Source organism: Triturus cristatus, chromosome 4_2, assembly GCF_964204655.1.
Source record: "Triturus cristatus chromosome 4_2, aTriCri1.1, whole genome shotgun sequence".
Classification (NCBI taxonomy): domain Eukaryota; kingdom Metazoa; phylum Chordata; class Amphibia; order Caudata; family Salamandridae; genus Triturus; species Triturus cristatus.
The window spans coordinates 186,604,346-186,625,890 of record NC_140586.1 but is presented as its reverse complement, the minus strand read 5'-3'; the positions used below and the strand labels follow the sequence as shown (position 1 = coordinate 186,625,890).

The 21,545-nt window shown below is 44.9% G+C and overlaps 1 protein-coding gene across 7 annotated transcripts in view; it reads left to right on the top strand.

The window, feature by feature from the left end:
- EP300 (EP300 lysine acetyltransferase) overlaps positions 1 to 21,545 on the top strand; it is a 520,888-nt gene that overhangs the window by 22,115 nt on the left and 477,228 nt on the right. For all 7 annotated transcript variants that reach the window (XM_085601052.1, XM_085601051.1, XM_085601048.1 and 4 more), the window contains exon 2: positions 9,722 to 10,344. In XM_085601052.1, coding sequence (XP_085457178.1) covers positions 9,722 to 10,344 — 623 coding nt within the window. The remainder of the gene's footprint in view (positions 1 to 9,721; positions 10,345 to 21,545) is intronic.

Sequence of the window (21,545 nt, the reverse complement as noted above, 5' to 3'; positions counted from 1 at the left end):
AAAAAACGTATTGACACTGGTATAGGATGGGCTTGTCCTCAGCCCATTCCTTTATCCTGTTGGATTGGACTCTTCCCATAATTTTCAATGTAGTATCTATTAATAAAGTGGGCCTATAGCAGACAGGTTGTGAGCGGTCTCCTTTTAAAAAAAATTAGGAACTAGAACTGAGGTTTATCATGTGCTAAGTAAAGGAAAATGGGCCAGACTGTTAAAAACGTTCATTAATAACAGAGCCCAGAATTTAGGCTTATAGTGTTTCCAACCTCACCCAAGGTCAGGTGTACAGCCTTATAGACAGACGCCACATATTACAACTAATAGGAGTTAATGCCAGATACTTTTTGTCGCAAGTCTTTCACAGCCGTCCAAAAGAGTTGACTGTTTTTATGTGCCACCAAAACAAATAGTCCCCACAGTTGGTCCAGTACTTTTTTTCCTCCGTGCTGTGGTGACCTCTTCATATTTTGTAGGTAAAACGGCTGCTACCTCAAGGGGGTACCTAGGGTTGGGCGTAAGGGCCATTCGTAGTTGGCGGTTGGCAACCGAGCATTTGTGACTAAACCATATAGGTCTGTTGACTGCTGGATTTGAGGGTCTCATTAACTCTTAATTAATGTGAAAACAGAGCTGAGTAAATGCCTCAGTCGCTGGGTAAGCAATGTGTTCTCAGACAAGCCAGGACCAGGTCTAAATTGTCCTTAATCACTTTGTGAAATAAAATGGCTGGACCAACTGCTTTCCATTTTAGTCTAAAACCACCGGTAGACGGATCATTGTGTCTCGCTCCATATTCCCCTCTATAATAAGGCTTTGGGGACATTGTAAATGCAACCTCGATAGGGTTATGATCCTTATAATTTGATGAAACAACTTCGCCATACAGCAGTTGTTCCTCCAAATTGGATTGTATAAAGAAATAATCAATTGTAGATGCCCAGCCTCTACTCCTATAAGTGGATAAAAATGCTTCACTTTGAACAGCAAAATCCATTATATATTCTAAGTCATAAGCCGCTAGATGAATGACTCTGAACCCCTGGTATCAGTACTATTCTGGGCATGAGTGCAGTTATTTGCAGTGACTATGCTAAGCGTGTCCGAAACGTTGCCCTGTGCAGTAAGCCTAGCATTAACATCACCTCCAGTTGCCCACTATCACTAACAGTGTTTTGTAAGGAAGTGATTTTAAATAAATTAGGAAATGTAGTATTGGAAATATTAATAACATCATTATTATAAAAATTGTATAGAGTTGGACCCCTTTTGTACCTCAGTACATATAAATTATCATTTTCAGTTTATTTTGCCTTGACAACCCCCTGCCAAGATATTTACCCAAATGGCCAACCCGCCAGATGCACAACCTCATCTGGAGGGAGTTGCCGAAATCTTGACACACAAAACCACCAATAGATATTTTGTGTCCATTTCTTGTTTAACTTTAGTGAGCCACAGTTCTACAGTTGATGATGGTTACTGCGTATAGTATTCTATTTATGCACACAGATATGTTGGTATTAAAACTGGTGGGATGTTGAAATAAAATAAATCAAACCCCTTTAAATTGTGTTGAGAGCATTGATTGCATAATCCGAGCATGTGGAACGATTTTTGGCACATGAATATTTGGATGTTGTGTGCAAGTCTTTTGTTCTTGTAGTTGATCCTGAGCTGTTTTCCTTGAAGTGCGGAAAGTTTTGTAGGAGACAAAATCTGTTGTGTTAAGTAGTTCTTGAGTGGAACCAAACTCAAGCATGAATGCATCAGAATTAAATGTACTTGCTTTTAAGTTTTTTACTCCTGCGGTTGAAAAGTATTTCTCATGTCTTCCAAAGTGTTTCACTTTTTGCTGCCACAGTCTTCAGAACATCTTGCTGTAGTTTCTCATCTGATTTGTAGAAATATTCCTTTATGCAAATTGTTGTTCTTTGGGCGGTTTGCCACTCAAATAAGAGTTGGTATTAACTTCAATATAGAGAGACTTCTAACATTAGCTCACTAAACGTGTCCTAACCGTAAGGTTTCTCATCATTGCAATGTTCATTATACCTAGCAAGTAATTAGTTACTAGTCCAATAATTTGCCAGTCGACAAATGGGGCAAGAGAGGGAGCCCTCATGAGTGGGAACTTGAAAAAGAAATATGGCGTATCTAGCCTGTCTCTGATCAGTTTTACTGTAAAAGTGTTATTTGATTGAAAAAAAATGCATATTATAATTACTTCACATGCCTTTGTTGTAAATGAAGAGTGTCAGTATATTTAAGGTCAGTGCCTAGGGATATGCTAGTTCTCTTTATTCTGGATCTTTTGAGTTTCTTTCATGATACTATGGGGCCAATTGTAGATTCATTTAGATAGAAGTGCTTCAAGTTAATCCATGACATTTTCTTTTTTGACATATAGAATTATGGTGATGAAGAGTAAGCCAGTTTTGGGGTGGGTAAACTTAATGTTTTGCCAGTTATGTTTGAGGGCAGTCTGGTCAACTGTGTGCATTATTGCTTAAATATTGTTTTTATGTAACTGTTTGTCTCTTCTTTGTTCTCAGCCTGTTTTTGGTATAACCCATAGATAAAAAAAAAAATGTTGTGCAGTTTTCATTCATGCATTTACATTCCTTTTAGTAATGTACCGAGGCATCAAAGCGATCTTTTCTGCATGTACTGATCTAGTAAGATGGGTAAAATGCTTGTGTATGCCCTTTATTCTAGGCAGTAATCCAGGACCAAACTATGAAGAAGTTCCGTTTCATGTGCAGGGAGATTGGATAGCAATGACCAAACCAGGTTTTCTGTAGTTTGCCCTTGAATAAGATGCAGTTTGGTTGCGGGATGGCCATACATGCATCGTGCCACTATTTACAGTGTGGTGGCGAAACTTGGACATTCAAGTGCAGAGGCGGTCATTGTTTACAGTTTGCCAGCTTTGGTGGTTTTTCTATGGTGGGAATGTAACTCAGAAGCGATTCCAGGTAATAACATAGTTTCCCAAAACCTCTTGCAAAAACGACTTTTCAAAAACAGTTTACAATTGCGTTATTTTCCTAGGTGTATTATTCATTGGACAAAAATATCTGGGTTTTAATTTCGACCCTCCCACAGCATCTTTATTTAATTTTTTTTGTATATTAAATTTTTCTGTTAAATATCTTTCTTCCACACATGAGTTCATGTATTTCTTCATCATAACACATTAACATTAAATGACAGAGAGAGGTGTGGCGCAGTGGTTAGAGTGGCTGACTCTGGAGTGAGGGAGCTCACGGTTCTATCGCTAGCGGCTGCTCACCATCATGTGACTCTGGGCAATAGATCACTCAATTTCCACAACGGCCTCCTAGCGCCACGATAGTCACGCTTTACAAATCTGGAATTTGTTGTCTGTTTAGGCCCATCCTCCAACTCTAGATACGCACAATGGGGGTTGGCTGCATGGCCTGGCCTCTGACTAGACCCTCTCTCTGCCTGTCACTACTTCACAAACCTACTCTGTGCACTGACTTTGACTATGCACAGCACAGTTTCTTGACAGGGCCTGCCTATAACACCCTCAGTCTTCAATGGTGAGCAGCAGAGGGTTGGTCCCCTGCCCCAAATGGCCTTAACTTTGCGGCTGTGCTCACCCATTTCCGTTTTTTCCCCAAGACACCAGGACCAATTTTGCGTTAATGTGTCCCAAACATTTTCTTCAGAGTTGTAGCTAGCCATTCAGATCACTTGGTACCATAGTAATTAAATGGCTGAGAAGACCAATCTCCCTTGGGACTCAGAAAGCCCCAGTGTGTGTGCTTTTTATTTTTTCCCTTTCAATTTTTTGGGGCTGTGAGCCCCAGTAGACCACTCGTTCAGATATATCCAACTTCTTCTGAGCATTGGCCCCTCTCTAAATGCTAATTTCTCAAATAGATGAACTCGTTTAAACCAAATCACAAACCGCACGCCTTTTTCAATAAAGGTCTTTCTTTTTGCAGAAATTGGTGGAACTATGTTCAGCTGTGTTTTTTTTTTTTTTATGAGTTGGAGATCAGTTATCTGTGGAAATTAAAATCGGAAATTGATGTTTTGGGACTCCTCTTTTTTTTCTTTCTTCTATGCCCCGCCTTAGCAGATCAGCCGAAAACTCCATGAAAGAACCAAACTGAGTAAACTTCCTTTTTAGGTCGAGCCTAGAGCAGCGTATGCGCTGCTTGCTCGACTTTTTAGTAAGGGGGTTTTCAAAGTGCTACCCACAAGCTTTTCCTGGCCTAAACCTTGTGTGCATGTGCGTGTGAACGTGCGCAGCCACCATCTGCCTTTCTTATCTCATTAAGCCTTGTTTTATAGTTACGAGCCGTCATGGCTCATTAAGTGCTTTCGCTCGCAGCGTGCGCGCACACACAACTCCCTCCGCCTCTCTCTCCCGCTGCAGCCCCATCTATGCATTCTGCGCGGCCAATGCTTGTTTCAATTGTAACTTTATTGCACAGTCTTAGAACATTAAGACACTGTCTCTTTAATGCGTCAGTAAGACGTTTAAATGGGTGTGTTTCACCGCATCACCGACGTTCGTGCAGAGTTAGGAAACATGAGAAAGCAATCCGGTAAGATTGCGAGTACCTTGCTGTATTTGCAAGTTTAAATCCCATGCGCGTAGTGTCACCTAGCGTCTTGGCACAGTTAGAAAACACCCGATAACTTTGCGTGCACCTCGCAATGTTTTGCATGTTTACGCCACTATCACGTAGTGCCTTGATAGCTCGGCTGGATTCTTCCTAGAGCTTGGTGGAAAGTTCAGTGTACCCTTGAGCAACGGCACACCATTATCAGAAACCGCTCATTTACACAGTTGCCTTTCACGTCACCGACTTTTATCACACAAATATCACGGCTCGTTTTTCTTTTTCTTCTACCTACATCGATCAGTGTCAATATCGACCAGTGCAACTGCATGTTGTTATTCAGTTGCTTCACTTTTCACAATGGGTTTATTAGTAGGCAAGAATGGTTTCAGGCTTCTTTAATCTTTGAGTGACACTTTAAGCTATTTTTTGTGTTATGGACTGGAAGTTGAACTGCCTTCTGTTTCCTTTATATTATAGCATTGTAATGAAGGACCCCTGACGAAGGGTCGCAGTTTGACCCGAAATGCATTGGGTTTTGGAAAATGTAATGGAGTAATACATTCTACGAAAACAATACTTGTTGATTACATTGGACGAATTTGCATGGTGCTTAATGCATTTGAATGACCAATAAATCATTTAACTAATGGACTAAACTCGCCTAAGAGTGGAAATTTTGCAAATTGCAAATCTAAATCAGTGGATAGCATTCATATGTTAATGAAATTGTTCTCCCACCTGCAACAAGGGTTGTCCCCTCTTGCACACTTGCCTGGCTATCCCGTCTTTGCCTGGCTGTTGACTGTGCCTGCTATCTTTTGTCTCTTTGTACAACACACTCTGCCTGCTGCTTTACCTGTCCCCGTCTCTGCCTGCCACTATCCCTCTGTCTCCTTTCCTGTCACTGGCTCTCTCCATGCGCTCTTCTGCTCTTCCTGTCTATTGTCTCCCTTTCTTGTCCATTTGTCTCCCTCCCTGCTTCTGTCGCTCTCCTATTGTCTCTTTCATGGCTGTTGATTGCCTGGCGTGGATTTCTCCTTAACTCACTCTATTCATGACGCTAGTATTCCCCTATTAAATTTTATCTATTTGTCTGTATCTCACTATCTGCCCCATTCCTCTCTTTCGATCTCTGTCCTCCCCTCATCCCATCCCTGCCTTATCGTGTGGCTTTCGGTGATCTGATGCCTGCCTCTCTGCTCCACTGTCGCATCCTCTGGCTGCCTTCAGTGGATGGCTCTCCTCATCCCTCACCTGTTAGTCCCCCAGGGCCTGCTGTTAGTATGCTGTGCTCTTCACCTCTCTCCCAGGGCTCCATGGGATTAGCTGTCAGACACCCCCCCCCCCCCCCCCCTTATGCGGCCTCTCCCCATCTCTCCCTCTGTATTGACATAGCTTTCTCCCCTTGCACTGTCCCTCCAGATCTCATAATTTACTTTCATCAGTCGATTCCTTTCACATCTTCCTCTCCCACGGTCTCCCTGTTAACATCCATTTCAACCCCGCCTCCATTAATGTGTTACTCATTTCTCTCAGCAATCTGCTCGATCCACTATTCCCCGGTCTCAACCACTCCCTTGGATCGCAGCGCACCCTCTAGTGTCCCTTCCCTTCCCTTGTCCTCTCCTCTGCTGAACCTCAAGCCTCCAGAGGGAACCGGGTCCTCTCCTTTATTCTCGCCCCTCGTCTCTGCCTCCCTCTTTGACGTTACTGTCCCTCTTATGTTGCTGTTCCGACACGCTCGTTGTTGCTCCTTCCTTGGAACTAGTTAGAAAGCAAAATGCAGTTGTCTGGTGTGAAAATGCAGCACGAGTAACAGTGTGAACGGCCAAAGAAAACAAAAAGTCTGAAATGCTCAGGAGTAATTAAAATTAGGTCAGAATAAACATGCAGCTACAGATTAAGACTCTCATTTAGACTCCAATGAGAACAAGCATTTGCAATGCAATAGGTCTCGCAGTTACACGAGTTTGAGCTATTGACATTGTAAATAATGCATTTTATTTGTTTTAAAAAGAAAGGCATTATTTGCAATGTCAATAGCTCAAACTCTCGTCAATGGGGAACCTATTGCATTGCAAATGCTTGTATTCAAGCTCTGGTCAGCTAGTCTTGTGTCTCCAGAGAATACACCTTCACATAGTGTCATGGAGCTTCACCTGTGACTGATCTCCTTCAGGTTCATGAGGAACAATCTTTGGTTCAACATCAGCTTAGGGAATAATCTTTTTACGGAGAGTCCGGGCACGTGGCTGTAATAAGAGCTACTTATGTGACGACATTATACTGGATTATAATAGTGCCCCCCCTATGCAAGAATAGAAGCAGCAGACACCTCAGTGAATCAGGCAGGGTTGCCAGAGGAAATGCAAACGAGCATTGGCATAGCCAATAGGTCTCGCCTTTGGGACCTTATAAGTGTTTAGTTATCCAGCACAATATCCTTGGTGCAACAACATCAAGTGTTGCATGGCTGAACACTTATAAGGTCCCAAAGGCGAGACCTATTGGCTGTGCCAATGCTTGTTATAGAGAAGTTTGCTGATTTTTCGAATAGCGCCAAAGTTGTCAGTGAAACAAAAAAAAACCTATTTCTATGGAAGCTCTGATCTAATTGTAGCTAAGCAATTCTATTTAGGAGTTGTTTTCACATTTGTTTAGTTGATGGTATAGCTCCAAACCACCCTATCGTTGTTTTTGTGTTTCTGTACATACATATTCACTGTAAAAACAAAGGTTAGGGTGATGTTTTAGATGTGTGGAAAATTCAGTTTAATCGTAACATTTTAAGCTAAAGAACAATGATAAATAACCAACTCTCCCCTCTGCAATGCATAGTGTTATCAGTGATATCATTTAGATGTCATCAGTGACGTTATCGATGATGTCATGGAATGTGTTATGAGTGACGTAATATGTGAGGTCATAAGCGGTGCATGAGTTATGCTGACAAAGATACAACAAAGAGGAATAGTTCAGAGTTAACTAATGTGCAAGTTGGAAATGGTGGGTTTTAAGTCATTTCTGTATAGCAGAAAATGTAGAAACAAGGTGAATGAACTCCCGGGTACCTCAGTGGAAACCGTTTTTTAGCTATTTAAGGTTTACAATCGAGGCACATTGGATATTGTTGACGACCATCTGATAAAATGCTCCAAAATCCCTTGTCTTCCGTTCTTTAGTACCCTGTAAGTTAGCAGCACTGAAGCAACAGAGGGGAAGACACAGTCCCCATAATGAATGAAATTATATTTATATAGCTCATGGCTACCCTGAGGTATGAAACACAACTAAACACTATATCTGGTACAGAAGTGAAGTGATCAGGCTTTGAAAAGCAGAAAATGCATCAGTGCAAGAGTGATATGATGAAGCCTCAGATGTTGGGAATAAAACGACTTGCAATAAAGTGAATCAGTAGGAGAGTGATGTTCTCAAGCAGGTATTGGGTATAACAAACAGCAGGAAAGAAAGCAAACTTAAATGGGGCAACAGTTCTAGTGGCTACATGTCAAGGATGCATTTTGCCACGTCTAAACTGGACTTGGATTTGGAGCATGACATTTAAAGCAGAGACAAAAAATTAAAACAAAACCTAGTGATATACCAGGAGAGAGAGTGCACATCGTAATATTTATTAGACAGACGAGAAATGCAATTCCAAAATAAGGATGGAGAAATGAGTATGAGCTATTTTTTCTTAAGGTTTAGTTTGAGTACAAAGGCATCCAGTTGGAGTACAAAGGCATCCATTTCTGAGCACAAAGACGTCCAGTCCTCTAGTGCGCAAGAACAGACTTAGGTAAATTTGGCAGTGTCACCCCCTAGAAAGGATGCTCTCTCTCCCCTGCACCAAAGGGCAGAATTCCAGGTCACTCATGTCCTTGTCCTCCATCAGAAGGGTCAGTCTCTTAATAGTGCCTCGAGAAATTACATGTGGCTCACTCATGGCATCGTCTTCTGCATGCATGGTTGCAATCTTGGCACTGCACCATGGATCACACTGTGGTTGATTGGTAAAGGCTTCAACAGGGGCAGGTCTTGTCCTCCTTTTAAGGAGTTGGAAGAATTAGTATTAGTAAATAGGAGGGGATGTTGGCCTCTAGGGAAGATTGTGAGGTGAAGGGGGAAATTCTTAGTGAGAAGATTTTGGAAGCAAAGAAGAGTCATTTGCAGAATGGACTGACAGGACAGCATTCCAGGAAGGGTAGGAGAAGTGGAAATGATTGTGGCGAGTGTAGAAAGGAGAAGTGAATCGAGATCGAACACAATTCCTTGACAAAAGGTGTAACATTCCATGGAACATGGAGTATATACAGTGCATTTCCTGGAAGAGATGACCAGTAGGAGAGAGGGGCCCCATGGTATTACAGGTAGGAGGGAAGATTCCAGGAGGCGAGGATATGTAAGAAAGGATGGGCCGGTAGGGAGAATCGTTTTTGAGAATTGCAGAGGGTGCACAGGAAAGATGACTTTATTGTGTTCAAACTGGAATGTGGAGAGAGCTTTTCAGGAGGATGGGAGGGAAGCTGGATTGCCTTTGGCAGTCACGAAACAGAAGGCCCTTTAACATGGTCTCACAAGTGCAGAGTTCTTAATGGACTCAGGTTTGATGTGTTTGTCGTGTGGAGTGTGTCCATGTGCCCCTCTTCCACCACGGTATTCTCTGTCTACTCTTCTTGGAGTTTTCCTTTCTATTATGGTGGAGCATTGATGGGTAGCTGGATTCAGGTTGATGTCACAATTGGATTTCCATTGTTGCGGTTCTGAACAGCATCTATATTTGCCATTCAGCAAATAGGATGTATTTGAAATCCGGTCACTGAGAATGTAATTCTTCAATATATAGAAGAAAGCCATTTTTCATTATTTGAATACTAATCCTGAATCTCAGGTCCACACTCTACCACTGTGTACGTCAGATCCACTCTTCCCCCCCTGCCATCCTTTCCTGATCTTTCTGCACTTCCATGACTGTATATGTCTCTTGCCTATTCCACCATATCCATCATCTGCACCCTGCTATCTTGTGCTTTGACTATCCTGAAGGCAGTTCTGTTGTTGAATGTGTAAACTTAAAAATCTTGGAAGAATAAGTCTGATTTTCTTCTTTGCAGATTTTGGTTCCCTCTTTGATTTGGAGCACGACCTGCCTGATGAACTCATCAACTCAAACGAGCTGGGCCTGACCAACGGTGGGGACCTGAGCCAGTTGCACACCAGTCTTGGCATGGTGCAGGATGCAGCTTCCAAGCACAAGCAGCTGTCGGAACTGCTCCGAGCTGGAAGCTCCACAAACATGGGCATGGGCCCTGCAATGGGGGGGCCTCCTCAGCAAAACAGTCCTGGTATGGGCTTGCTCAACAGCATGGTGAAGAGTCCAATGTCGCAGGCGGGCCTGACCTCGCCTGGCTTGGGTATGGGTGGTGGGCCAGTTCAAGGAGGGCAAAGCATGAACGCCGTGCAGGCCACGGGCATGATGTCTGGCGTGAACAGCCCGGGTGGCCAACCTGGAATGGGCATGAGCCCTGGCATGATGGGTGCTGGAAATGGACAGGGCATGATGCAGGGACAGGTTATGAACGGTTCTCTTGGTGCTGGCAGAGGACGGCCGAACATGCCTTACCCAAGCTCTGGCATGAGCAACACTGGGAACCTTCTGGCTGAGACACTGCAGCAAGGCTCACCCCAGATGGGCCAGGTAGGACTCAGAGGCCCACAGCCCGGCAGCATGAACAAGGTAAGAAGCCTGCATTTAGTGTATTTATGTTCTCCTATTGTGCATTGTCATTTAGAGGGAAACGGGGAGAATGAACAAGACTCCAGATTTTCAGAACTGCACCAGTACTACTGCTTCCCTTTGTCAGGGGTAAACTATTGTGGGACACAGAAAGGAAACAACAGTGTCTATGGGCTGTAGCAGAACAGGAATTATTCCAAATGACTTGGTGTTGAAAGTTTGAAGTCAAGAGCGCTGTGACTTGTTTTCTGTTTGAGCGTGTATATATATAAAGTCACAGGTTAATAAATCTTCTTGTGGATTCCCTTTCTCTAACCCAAAACAACTGACTGTGCAAGGGATAAGATCCAGCGTCTTTTCTGTCCTTAAATAATTTGAGGCCTGGAAAGCTCAGTGAATATTGTTCAAAGTGGTGCTTCAGAGCTCCTTTCAGCAAATTTCATGTCCACATCATTCAGTAATCGTGTGAGGCTTGTAAGTGGTTCACTGATGTTCTGAATTACGACCAAGCTAGTGCTGAATTTTTGTTCTGGATACTGATTGTCGTACACAGCGGCAATATGTTTGGAGGGAGGTACGTTCTTGGAAACCGCGAGTAAGAAATCTGCCTTAATTATGTCAGGAGCTGCTCCGTTGCCTCCTGTTCACCTCATGGGGACTGTTGGTATTTTATGTGCTTTCAGGCCTTTTTCATGCTTTTTCAGGGCTGAGCCCACTGATATCTTCCTGGTTTCTGGGCAGATTATGATCTTCTCTCTCACATTACTTTACCCCTGGAAGGTTAATGTATCCTTGTAGAAACCTCTGAAGTCCTGAAAATCCTTGAGGGAGGAGGCAGAGCATGAAGAAAAGGAGCACTCTTGACACCATATGCAGATAAAATGCATTAAAGTTATATCTGCATACTTGCAAGGAAGCAGTAGTGTCTTGTTTCGTATAGTAACATCAATATGAATATTGGAGGAGATGGTCTACAAATCTGTCTAGTACACATTAGCCTTCTCCGTATATATTTTTTTTGTACATAACTATTTTTTTGCACTATTTCATGGAGGTTGCTGGTGAATTGTGTGCCTGCAGAATGTTAGGTAAATATTAGTGAAACGTGAGAATGGTGGTTGTGCTTTGGCTGCCACTTTATTTTTTAGCTAAGAAAACTGTGGTTGTCGAAGACTGAGAATAACGTTTATCAACCCGAAGCCCATAGTGCTCCAACTTTAGATCCCTGCTCAAGATTGAGTTACTTTTTTACCCTTTCATCTGTATTCACAATTTTGCAGGGCTTTAGGAGAAGACCAAAGATTATCTTGTAATTTATGTCTTTTACTGGGGGTGGGTCTAACACTGACCAGTAATCTGCAGGGGAGTCCATATATTGAAACTGTTATACTTTATTAGTGTAAAATGGAATAAGAGCTCCTAAATCACATTTCCCTGGATAGGGGTGCACCCACTATCCGTTAATTTGCAACAGGTTTAAACAGAAAATGACCAAATTACGCATCTAGATGCCAGTGAGTAGGAATTCACTGTTTGATTGGTATATGGTGTTTGTTTAATCTTTGCTATTTTTAGGTCTCTGCTCTAGACTGCACATGCTCTGCCTCGAAGAGACGTGCTGTATCTACATTGAGGGGTTCAGCCCGCCCATGGGCTTCCCATTTTGCCGGCTCGAACGCTCTTATTATTTCTCGCCATTTGACCATGGCATGCATGCGTCACTCCTCTTCCTGTGTTTAGCCGTCCCAGAGAGCATGGACCAATTACAACTATCCATCTACTGATCAGAATTTGGAATTTGTTTTAGTAACTACTTTTCTTTAACAGCACTTAACACGAGTGCTCATGTTTTCACTTGCTCTAACCTCCATTTCTGTAAACAGGCCTATAAATTGTGTTATCTCGTCACATTTGCTGTGCATTCAAAGAGCAATGTTAGACACTGTTATGAGTGCGCCTTTTCTTCCTCGGACTTCAAAGTTGGAATGTCCCAGGGTTGCTTGCCCGTGCCCAGCCCCTCCACACACCTGCTTCCCTGCTTGAGCTGTCCCAACCCCTCGCCCCAATCGCTGCTTTCCCCCTCCTGTCAGGGCAGTATGGCTGCCTGAGTGCCGCACTTATTTAGTTGTAAGCATCCAGAATTAGGCCAGCAGACCTTATTATTGTGCTTCATTCCCTTTGCCCCCAAAATAGGTAGGAGTGCTATGCACAGTGCAGGCCTCGGCCAATTAGTCGTAGCACTGCTGTATGCTGAAAAATTAATTTCCAACATGGCAGACATCAGTTAGCAGTCTAAATTGGCTTGATATAAAATACCACACCTCAGCGCACATATCCTACGCCGGGAGTCCTTGTACACCAGCCTTAGATCAGCCTTGATGATCTCCGAGGAAAAACATTGCTTCCCTGTGAATACAACTCTCTCTAGGTAGGTTAACTTCGTTTCCATAGGGTACTTGCAAAATCGCCAAATTGTTCTCACTTTTGCCGTTTAAGATTTTAACTGCTTCTAGCCAAATGTATTTTTTGTGCATGTAGGTAAGTTTACATTCCAATTGCTTTATTTCCCCACATACGGTATAGCTTACATAGACATTCCTGCTATGAAGACCTGTCGCCACACCAAATATGTTGGCTGCTAATTATTCATAACATTCAATTTATTTTACTTCTTTTAAAATTATGTGCTATGGTCATTGAGCAAATTAATGTAACAGACAAACTGCTCTGCGTGCTTTATACAGAATCTCACTAAAGTGTGCGTGTTTATAACTGAATTCTAGTAGATGCATACACTTGGGCCACTGAATAACGTTTCTGCGTCAAATACACGAGCGGTTCGTTGCTTATCAATGAAAACATGTATTGCATTAGAAGATATACACAATTTGCACTATGGTGTAACCGTGCTATGCTTCACCTCGGGGCTGTTGGATCATTCTTCATAGAGTCCCAACGGTTTCCCTTAAAGAGAAGCACTTTAGTCTCCTGAAGTCGTAGACAATTGCTCACTGCACACTAATTTAAACTGTATCAACTAATGCATGCATGCATGTATGTTAATTTATCTACAAAGACTCCGTGTCGAATTTGGTGTACATCCTTTAAAATACAGCGCCATGATCATCGAGCACATTAATGTAACAAAGTGCTCTGCGCCAGCCATACTAAAGCATGCATGATATTTGTACTGTAAAACATCAATTTACTTGGATGCATACTTTCAGGCTACTGAATAATTTCACTGTTGTAAAGACGCATGCACCTCACAGGTTTTTAATGCAAGCGTGTATTTGAGCAATAGAAGTGCACAGTCTGACCGTAGACCAACCGTGTTGTGCCGTACTTGTGGGCCTTTGGATAAATCTTTACCGAGTCAGTCAGGTTCACTTCCCTTAAAGAGATGCACTATGGTCTACTGACTTAACAGACAAATCGCTTAATGCACATTAACTTGGACCGTCTGTTTATTAACTAAAGCGAATGTGTCAAATTATTGACTAGGATTCATCTTTGCAGAGTGATTTTACTGAATCCATTACAACACTGAAAGGTAGCCACCCAGTGTATTTGCAGTCTGTCTATTTAGGACTTTTCTTGAGTGCGATCCACTTGTGTGATCTTTCCAGTTCCTGAGTATGTGTGTGATCTTTTTATTTTGGTTTCCCCATCATTGTTGATTCCACCCGCCCTCTCACATCATTGCTTGCCCATTTCCCCATCCCCTCCTGCTTCACCTGTCTCCCCCCCCCCCCCCCCCCCCCCAATACATCCCTCCTCGCTGCTGCTTTTTACATTTTTGCTTTGCAGTTTTCTATAGCAAGAAACATGATCCAAAGATATAGGACCGCTTTACGTGCTCACCCGTTACATTGCGCAATAGTACGTTCATTGTCGTAGGCAGGGAAGAGTGAGTTGCCAAGAATCACAGGATGTTAAGCCGGTGCGGGGTCTTTTTCGATGCCTATGTTCAGATCATTGTTCCGCTCTCCTCGCATACCAAAAAGCACTATGAAGTGGCCTGCGCTGACCGCATCATAGTGCTTTTTTTGACATTTAACAATGCAGAGCAGTAAAAGTGTGCTGCTAGACAACATGGCTCAAAGAATCACATTGACAAGGACAATAGCTCAGACATTGCCGAGACCTATTGGCTTTGCCAATGCTTGTTTTTAATTGCAATACCAATTTCCTAGATAGTTGCAACAATCAGCCGAGATATATGGATTGACATTTGACAGACAGAGCTGGTTAGTGGGCCAAGTTAAGGCCAGCTGTGTTTAATCTGAATCCCAGTTCCCTTAATAATTTGATTGAGACACTAGCTTTTGGATGCTTTAGTGACCACCAGGCTGTCTGGATATCCTCCTACAAAGATATGTCACACAAGAAAGTGGAAGAGTGTTGTCACATCCTTCAATCTGATAGACCCCTAGTGACCGATTTCTTACCTTTGAGTTATCCTCAGGTGTCAGACTGGGTCTGGAAATTCTTTCTTCTGCTGTGCGCCGGTAGCTGGAATCCTTCAACTCCGCATCAGCCATGCTGGAAGTGCCGTGTGCAGAGCCACCCCAATGCGCTGACATCTGTTATTTTTTTTCCTTGCCGGTCGGCACGGATCTGGAAGAGCTAAATCCGGTCACTTTTCGACTGAATGTTTTTTCCCAACTTTTTTATTGAAGAACTTTATGGGAATTCTTTCTCCTGGTGTGTGAGATTTCATCAATTAATGCAGTGGCTTTTGAACCCTGTGTTGCGTGTTATGTGCAGATGTATGACAGACATGACAGACCCGCTTTTTGTTTGTCGTGCTTGGAGTGAGACTATGACTTCAAGGCCTGCGAGGACCCCCTTGCCATGAACACAAAAGTGCTGAGGGAACCGCTCCCTGAACCTGATTGCCCTGCATTTGACAAACCCGCAATGCTCTCGATCCTGGTTGCGCCAAAGGTCCCGGGACCGCTTGTGGAGATGCTTCCCATGATCATTGCTGCAATCTAAATCCTCGGGTAATTGCTTGGAGGGCAAGAAGTTTGAAGCATTCTTTGACTTCTTTGCACCAGTCTGAGTCACCGAACGAGATGCAGGAACAACCATGCTAGAGGCCTCACTAGTCCGCGTTGGGTTCACCATTGAAACCAGTTGGACCCCATGGATTGGATGTTTTTATCCAGAGTGACTCCACCTGAAAGACCGCATCCTTCTACGGAGCCTGCTGTTTTTCCCAGCGCTACCATAGCCTCACGGCAGCAACGATCCCATCATCATTCCCGACTCTGGTACGGGGCGGATCGGTGTCACCCAATGTCGACTCCGGCGCCAGCCGTACCATGCCCTCCGAGCTGTGGCCAGTTCCTTTTTCTTTTGATAGACCTGGACAGGGATATGCTTGGAAGGTGTTTGAGGAACCTTATTTATTCCATCACCCCCTGGATGAAGCAGGGGACAACTGGTATGAGGAACTGATTGATGCCAGTGGGCTAGACATCTCACTGTCTTGGTCTTCCCTTCTACTATTGCTCTAGAGGATGGAGCCTCCTTTTCACTGGTGTTGTGGGCGGCTGAGTTTGTGGACCTTCAGTTGCCCTATGTGGCAGGCAAGACTAATGTTTTGACAAATGGGCTTTAACTGGGAGTTACACTTTCCTAATCTCTCCTCCCGTTCAGTGAAGCCCTCCCAGATATCCTATTTGGGGCCTGGTCTAACCTCTGCTCACGATCTCCTGTGCTTAGGGCGATTGTCCGCCTTCGCCCTGCTACTGAGGGCTCCAGTTTTCTCATCCAGCTCCCCACCCCAGAGAGCTTGGTGGTCCAAGCCATCACCTCCAGGATCAACCCCGGCTCGTACCCTGCCACTCCACTGGATAGGGAATCGAAAAGGCTGGGTACCTTTGGCAAGAGGATGTTCTCTTCTGCCAGCCTAGCATTGCGATTGGTTAATACCGCATGCATTTCGGGCTGATACACGCACACTGTGTGCGACTCAGTTGTCCCAGTGCTGCCCATGGTCTCTGAGGCCCGAGCCATACTCGCCCAAGTAATTGACTGGTAAGAGGCAACAAAGTTCACCATCATATGTAGGATGGGCACAACTGACTCGCTAGACATAGTGTTTCCGTCGTCCATGGTACTTAGTCGTCATGCCTGATTAAGAACAACTGGCTTTTCAGTGGGTGTCCAATCTTCCCACCCACGCCCGTTGAGGACTCTTGCCTTTTCGACAAAAAGGCAGATTCAGCTCTGGAACACTTTAAAGACAGCAGAGCTATGGCCAGATATTTGGGTCTCTCCATACTCTCTTTCCAGCCCCAGTCTGCTTTCGCCTTTTTCGTGTCTACAGGAGCAGCTACCAACAGCACCTTTAATTTGTCAGCCATCTCTGTTTCCTTGTGGTTGTGGGACCAGCCTTCTTTGTTTAAGTCACCTGTTGGGGCTCGGTTTCTTAAGGGACTTTAACCAAGGGACTTTTAACATAATTTCTTCTCAGACCATTCATTATGTCCCAGTGGGATCGTAACCGTGTCTTGACATTTCTCATGTTCGTGCCCTTCGATTCCCTCCACAACTACCCAGTTTGCCATACCCCCATCAAAACTGCTTTTCTGGTGGCCATAACATCGGCCAGGAGGTTCTGCGAACTGCTGTGCACCCTCCTTACACATCTTTGTCAGACAAACTAGTTCCGAAGACCTGTGCTTTATTTTTTCCGAAGGTTGCGACTCATTTTCACATAGGCCAGAATATCACCTTTCCTACCTTCTTTACTCTGCCTCACCCTTCTAAAGAAGGAGACTCCACTGAGTGATTCCAAAAAGAGTTGCTATTCAACCTTCATTGTACCAAAGAGTTCATGGTGGACGACCAACTGTTCTTTGGATAATTTGGGGAGAAGAAGGGAAAGGCTGTGCAGAAAAGAACAATCTCATGATGGATAGTGCTCTGCATAAAAATCTGCTACGCATTGGCCAAAAAGCAAACCCCCTTCGCCCATGAGCGCTTGGGCGCTCATTCCACAAAAGCCAAGGCTGCGACCACTGTGTTAGCTCGTAGAGTCTCTGTCCTGGACATCTGTCAAGCAGCAACATGGATAACACTGCATATGTTTATTTAGCTAGTTTTTTATAGCGCGAACTTGACCTGTGCGGGTATCAGAGTGCTTTACAAATTTGTAGATCGCAGCATAGTGATGATAATAAAATCATATACAAAGAAAAAAGATACAGGCTATAGGTAGCACCCATAGATGGGAGGGTATGCTTTACAATGTTCAACGGTAAAGGAGATATGACCATAAAAGGCAATATATCATAGACATTAAAACAGTCGGATCAGGCAATGTCAAGAAACGGGAGGGTAGAGACAGGACCACTAAGTTTAAAACGCTGCAGTTGCTGGAGAGAGTAGTCCTGAATGTGAATGAGGAAAGAACAGTATCGAAGCATCTAGGGAAGAAATTTGTTCATAAGGCGTGCTTTGACTTCTTTATTGAAGGAAATAGTTTAGGGATTCATTCTGACTTCAGTGGGCAAGCTGTTCCAAATTCTTGGACATGCCAGAGGAAGAGTGGTAGTAAGTTCTTTTCTTTTAGAATCTCTGTGGTTTCAGAAAAAGGGTGTTGGACCGTCTTGATGATCTGGAGCCACCAAAAAGTTCAGTTTCTGAGCAAGATAACTAGAGGTTTTGAAGTAGAGGGCTTTGTGTCATACACCCAGTTTTTAAATGGATTCTCACTTTGTATGGGAGCCTGTTGAGGGATTTCAGATCAGGGGTGATGTGGTTGTTTATTTTTTTTTTATTTTTTTTGGGAAAACCTTTATTGACATTGCAAATAAAGACAAGTATGGGCCTACAACCCTCGGGGACGGCCGCTAAGCAATGAAAACAGCAAACAGATTTTAATCACATATAGCACCTCGGGAAGCAGATTTTCCATGCTAGTATTCTCTTGTCCACCGAATAGCCCAAGAGGGGAACCAGGATATAAAAGGTTTTCATTTTACAATAAGGGATAGAAGGATCAGGTGCCAATCAAGTTCTCAGCAGCGAAAAAGGCAGGCAGAATAATGAACGTCACCAATAAATGGCAAGCTATCAAGTCACTGGCGCAGAAACAGAAGGTTCAGGATGTGGAGGAATATCACGAGCCGTGTGCGCCTGCAGTCTCCTGCCCTAGGACCCAGAAAACCCCACTGAAATGAGGCACAAATGAAAAAACAATGATTGGCCACGAAGGACACCTACCGCACTGACCCCAGAAAAAGACAAAGAAGAGTAAGAAAAGAAAAAGGAGGCCATAGAAACAAAGTAAAGGACTAAAGAAGCCCCTCCCCCACCCTGCACCTCTGCAGATGACTACGGCCCCCCCCCCCGCAGCGTGCCTGTCGCCCCAGAACCAGACCCGAAATATAGAAGAAACAGAGAAAAAGGGGAAAGAGAGGAAACCCCCCCTAACAGAAAAGGGGGAGAGAGAAATAATAAACTGGAGGAGGGCCTTCAACCATGCCCCCGGCTTCTCCCTCCCGCACAATATATTCCTCCCCAGCGCAAACAGTAAACAGCAAAAATTCGGCCACATCTAAGAGAAATGGGGAGCATTATGCACTGGCTACACTATTAGTTACGTCGTGAAAGCACACAACCCCCCAGCCCGCCCGCCTATTAATTGACCACCTCTGAAGGATCAACCTTATCCTTGGCCACTCTTTGCGAATCCACCAGTGCATACCCATCGACCCACCATCATGTCCAAAGTTACAAGGAAGAGGAGCGTCCAGAGAAGACTAGGAAGGGACACACACATGTGGGGAGGGCGTTTCGAAACATCAGCACAGTCATCGTCATGGAAGATCACCTTTCCCAGTACTGCCCCAGGGCCCGCGCCGCACACAAGGTCCAGGAAGGAGAAATCGGCCAGAGCAGGCGATCGTTGCGTGAAGATTGCCTGGGTCGCCGGAGGCCGCGCATGGGACAAAGTCACCACCGTCTGCTCAAGTCCAAAACCTCCGAAACAGACCGACCCCACAGCCAGCCGACCACACGCTGCCACAGTGTCCAAAGTTTCCATCCGTCCCTTATCCACAGAGGCGGTCACGGTACTTTCCTCCTGTGGAAGGTGAGACAGAGCCTTATGTACCTGGGGACAGGCAGACCGCAACTTTTCCGACGCTGACGCAATACCATCCAGCTTCCTCCCCAATACCAGGGCGCCGTGGACCAGGGTGGAATGAAGGGCTCCGAGAGCATCTAGAAGGTCACCGTACCCCAGCACGGTCCCCCGCGCTCGCTCCGCCACGCTCCTTTGCGCCACACACTCCCAATCTTGCTGTGACCCAGTGTACAGGATGACAGAGTCCATCCCATCAAGATGGCCGCAGGGCAGGGCCATCCCAGATGGGGACCGGGTCTCAGGCACGGGCGCAGCAAGTTCCATATCCCTGCAAACAAAGGTCCGGAGGCAGGCAAAATGTGTATACAGTGTGCGGCCACAGGCAACATTCGTTCTCCCCCTGGGCCAGTGTCCGCGAAAACCGGGAGCAGCCCGCGCAAATCGGGACGAGCCACAGGCCGCGTCCGATCAGTTCACTGGCGAGGGCCCAGGCGATCGCCGATAAACCCCTGGAATCGTCACCCCGGGTATGCACCCGTCGCGCTACTCTCGGTGATAGGAGCGACCACTGCGAGATTCAGGCCAATATTCGCGCCGCTTCGGCAGTCCGACTCCACCCGGTCACCAATGGCCGCTGTTGTTGAACTGCCACCCGGCCATGTTGTCCACCCGAGGTCCCGGCCCCAGGGCTGCACAGGCCGCCAACTTCAAATAAGCATTTCTCGGGCGGTACCGCCGCTGGAAGCTTCAGGATCACACGATCGGTTGCCGCTCTCGATCACCAACACGGGCATGTAGCGCAGGCTGAGGATCCCATGCAGGATATCTGTGCGGGATGTGGAGGTTCACGGAGCCGGGAGCCTACGCTGCCGTCCCGGTCGCCATCTTGGCTCCTCCCCCGGTTGTTTATTTTTGAGCGTGTGATGAGCCATGCAGCAGCGTTGAGCAAAGCTCTTGAAGGAGCCAACTTGTATCTGGGCAATCCAGAGAGAGTTGCGCTTCCATAGTCCAGCCTGGAAGCACTAGGGCTTGCACTGCCTGTTTGAAACTGTAGGGGGGTGTGCATTTGGTGATTCGCCCCTTTTGTGGCAGCACTTATGTGTTTCTGCATGTTGAGGTGATCTTGCTGAATCAATGACCTGTGGAATGCAGTTGAGGACTGTAAGATGTTTCAACCATTCTTTAGTGACTGGTTGGGTGGTGCGATTGGGAGGAATCCGTTTCTTTGAATATTTAACTTGAGGTGATTGGATGTTAGCCAATTGTACGTTTTCTGTAAAGTTGTGTTGGGGGAGCTGATGTCTTCTGGGGAGGCAACATTTAGGTAAAGTTGGGTATCGTCCGCGTACATGTGGTAGTGGAGGTTGGCTGAGCTCAGAAGTTCTGTTAGAGGCTCCATGACCAGGTTGAAGAGTGGGCAAGAGTGAGGAACTCTGGGAGACGCATAATGTGACGGAAGTGGTCTGTGGTAGTGATTAACCATGACTCTTTGAGTCTTGTTTTGGAGATGAGAGATAAAACCGTTAAGGACTGTTCCTGATAACCCCATGCAGTGCTTCAAGAGCACTAGTAGGTTGTCATGCTTAAACATTACGAATTCTGACGATAGGTCACGGAGGATTAAGAGACATAACTTGTTGTGATCCAGCATTTTTAGTGCATCGTCCTCTGTGTGTGATAGCGGATTCATTGTTGTGCACTGGAGGAAAGCCAGATTGAAAATGTTCTAATAGTCGGAATTGTTTGATGTGGTTACAGAGTTGGATGTGAACACATTTTTCAAGGAGCTTCCTCAGGTTAGGAATATTGAAGATGGGTCGTAATTTGGTTTCCAGTTTGATCTGCTGCTCTTTTTGGGGTTTTTTTTAGTAGAAGAAACCTGACCTGCTTTTAGGCAGTCCTGGATAGTGCATTGAAGGAGTGAGGCATTAGCAATCTTGGTCCAAAATGAGAGTATCGAGGATAAGATATCCTTGAAGAAGTTGGGCGGTAGAGGGTCATTGAAGTGGTTTGAAGGTTTCAGCAATGTTGGAATCTTGAGGATGGCCCTTTCCTCAAAGGTTTTAAGAGTTCCACGATGCTTTGTTTTTGGGGA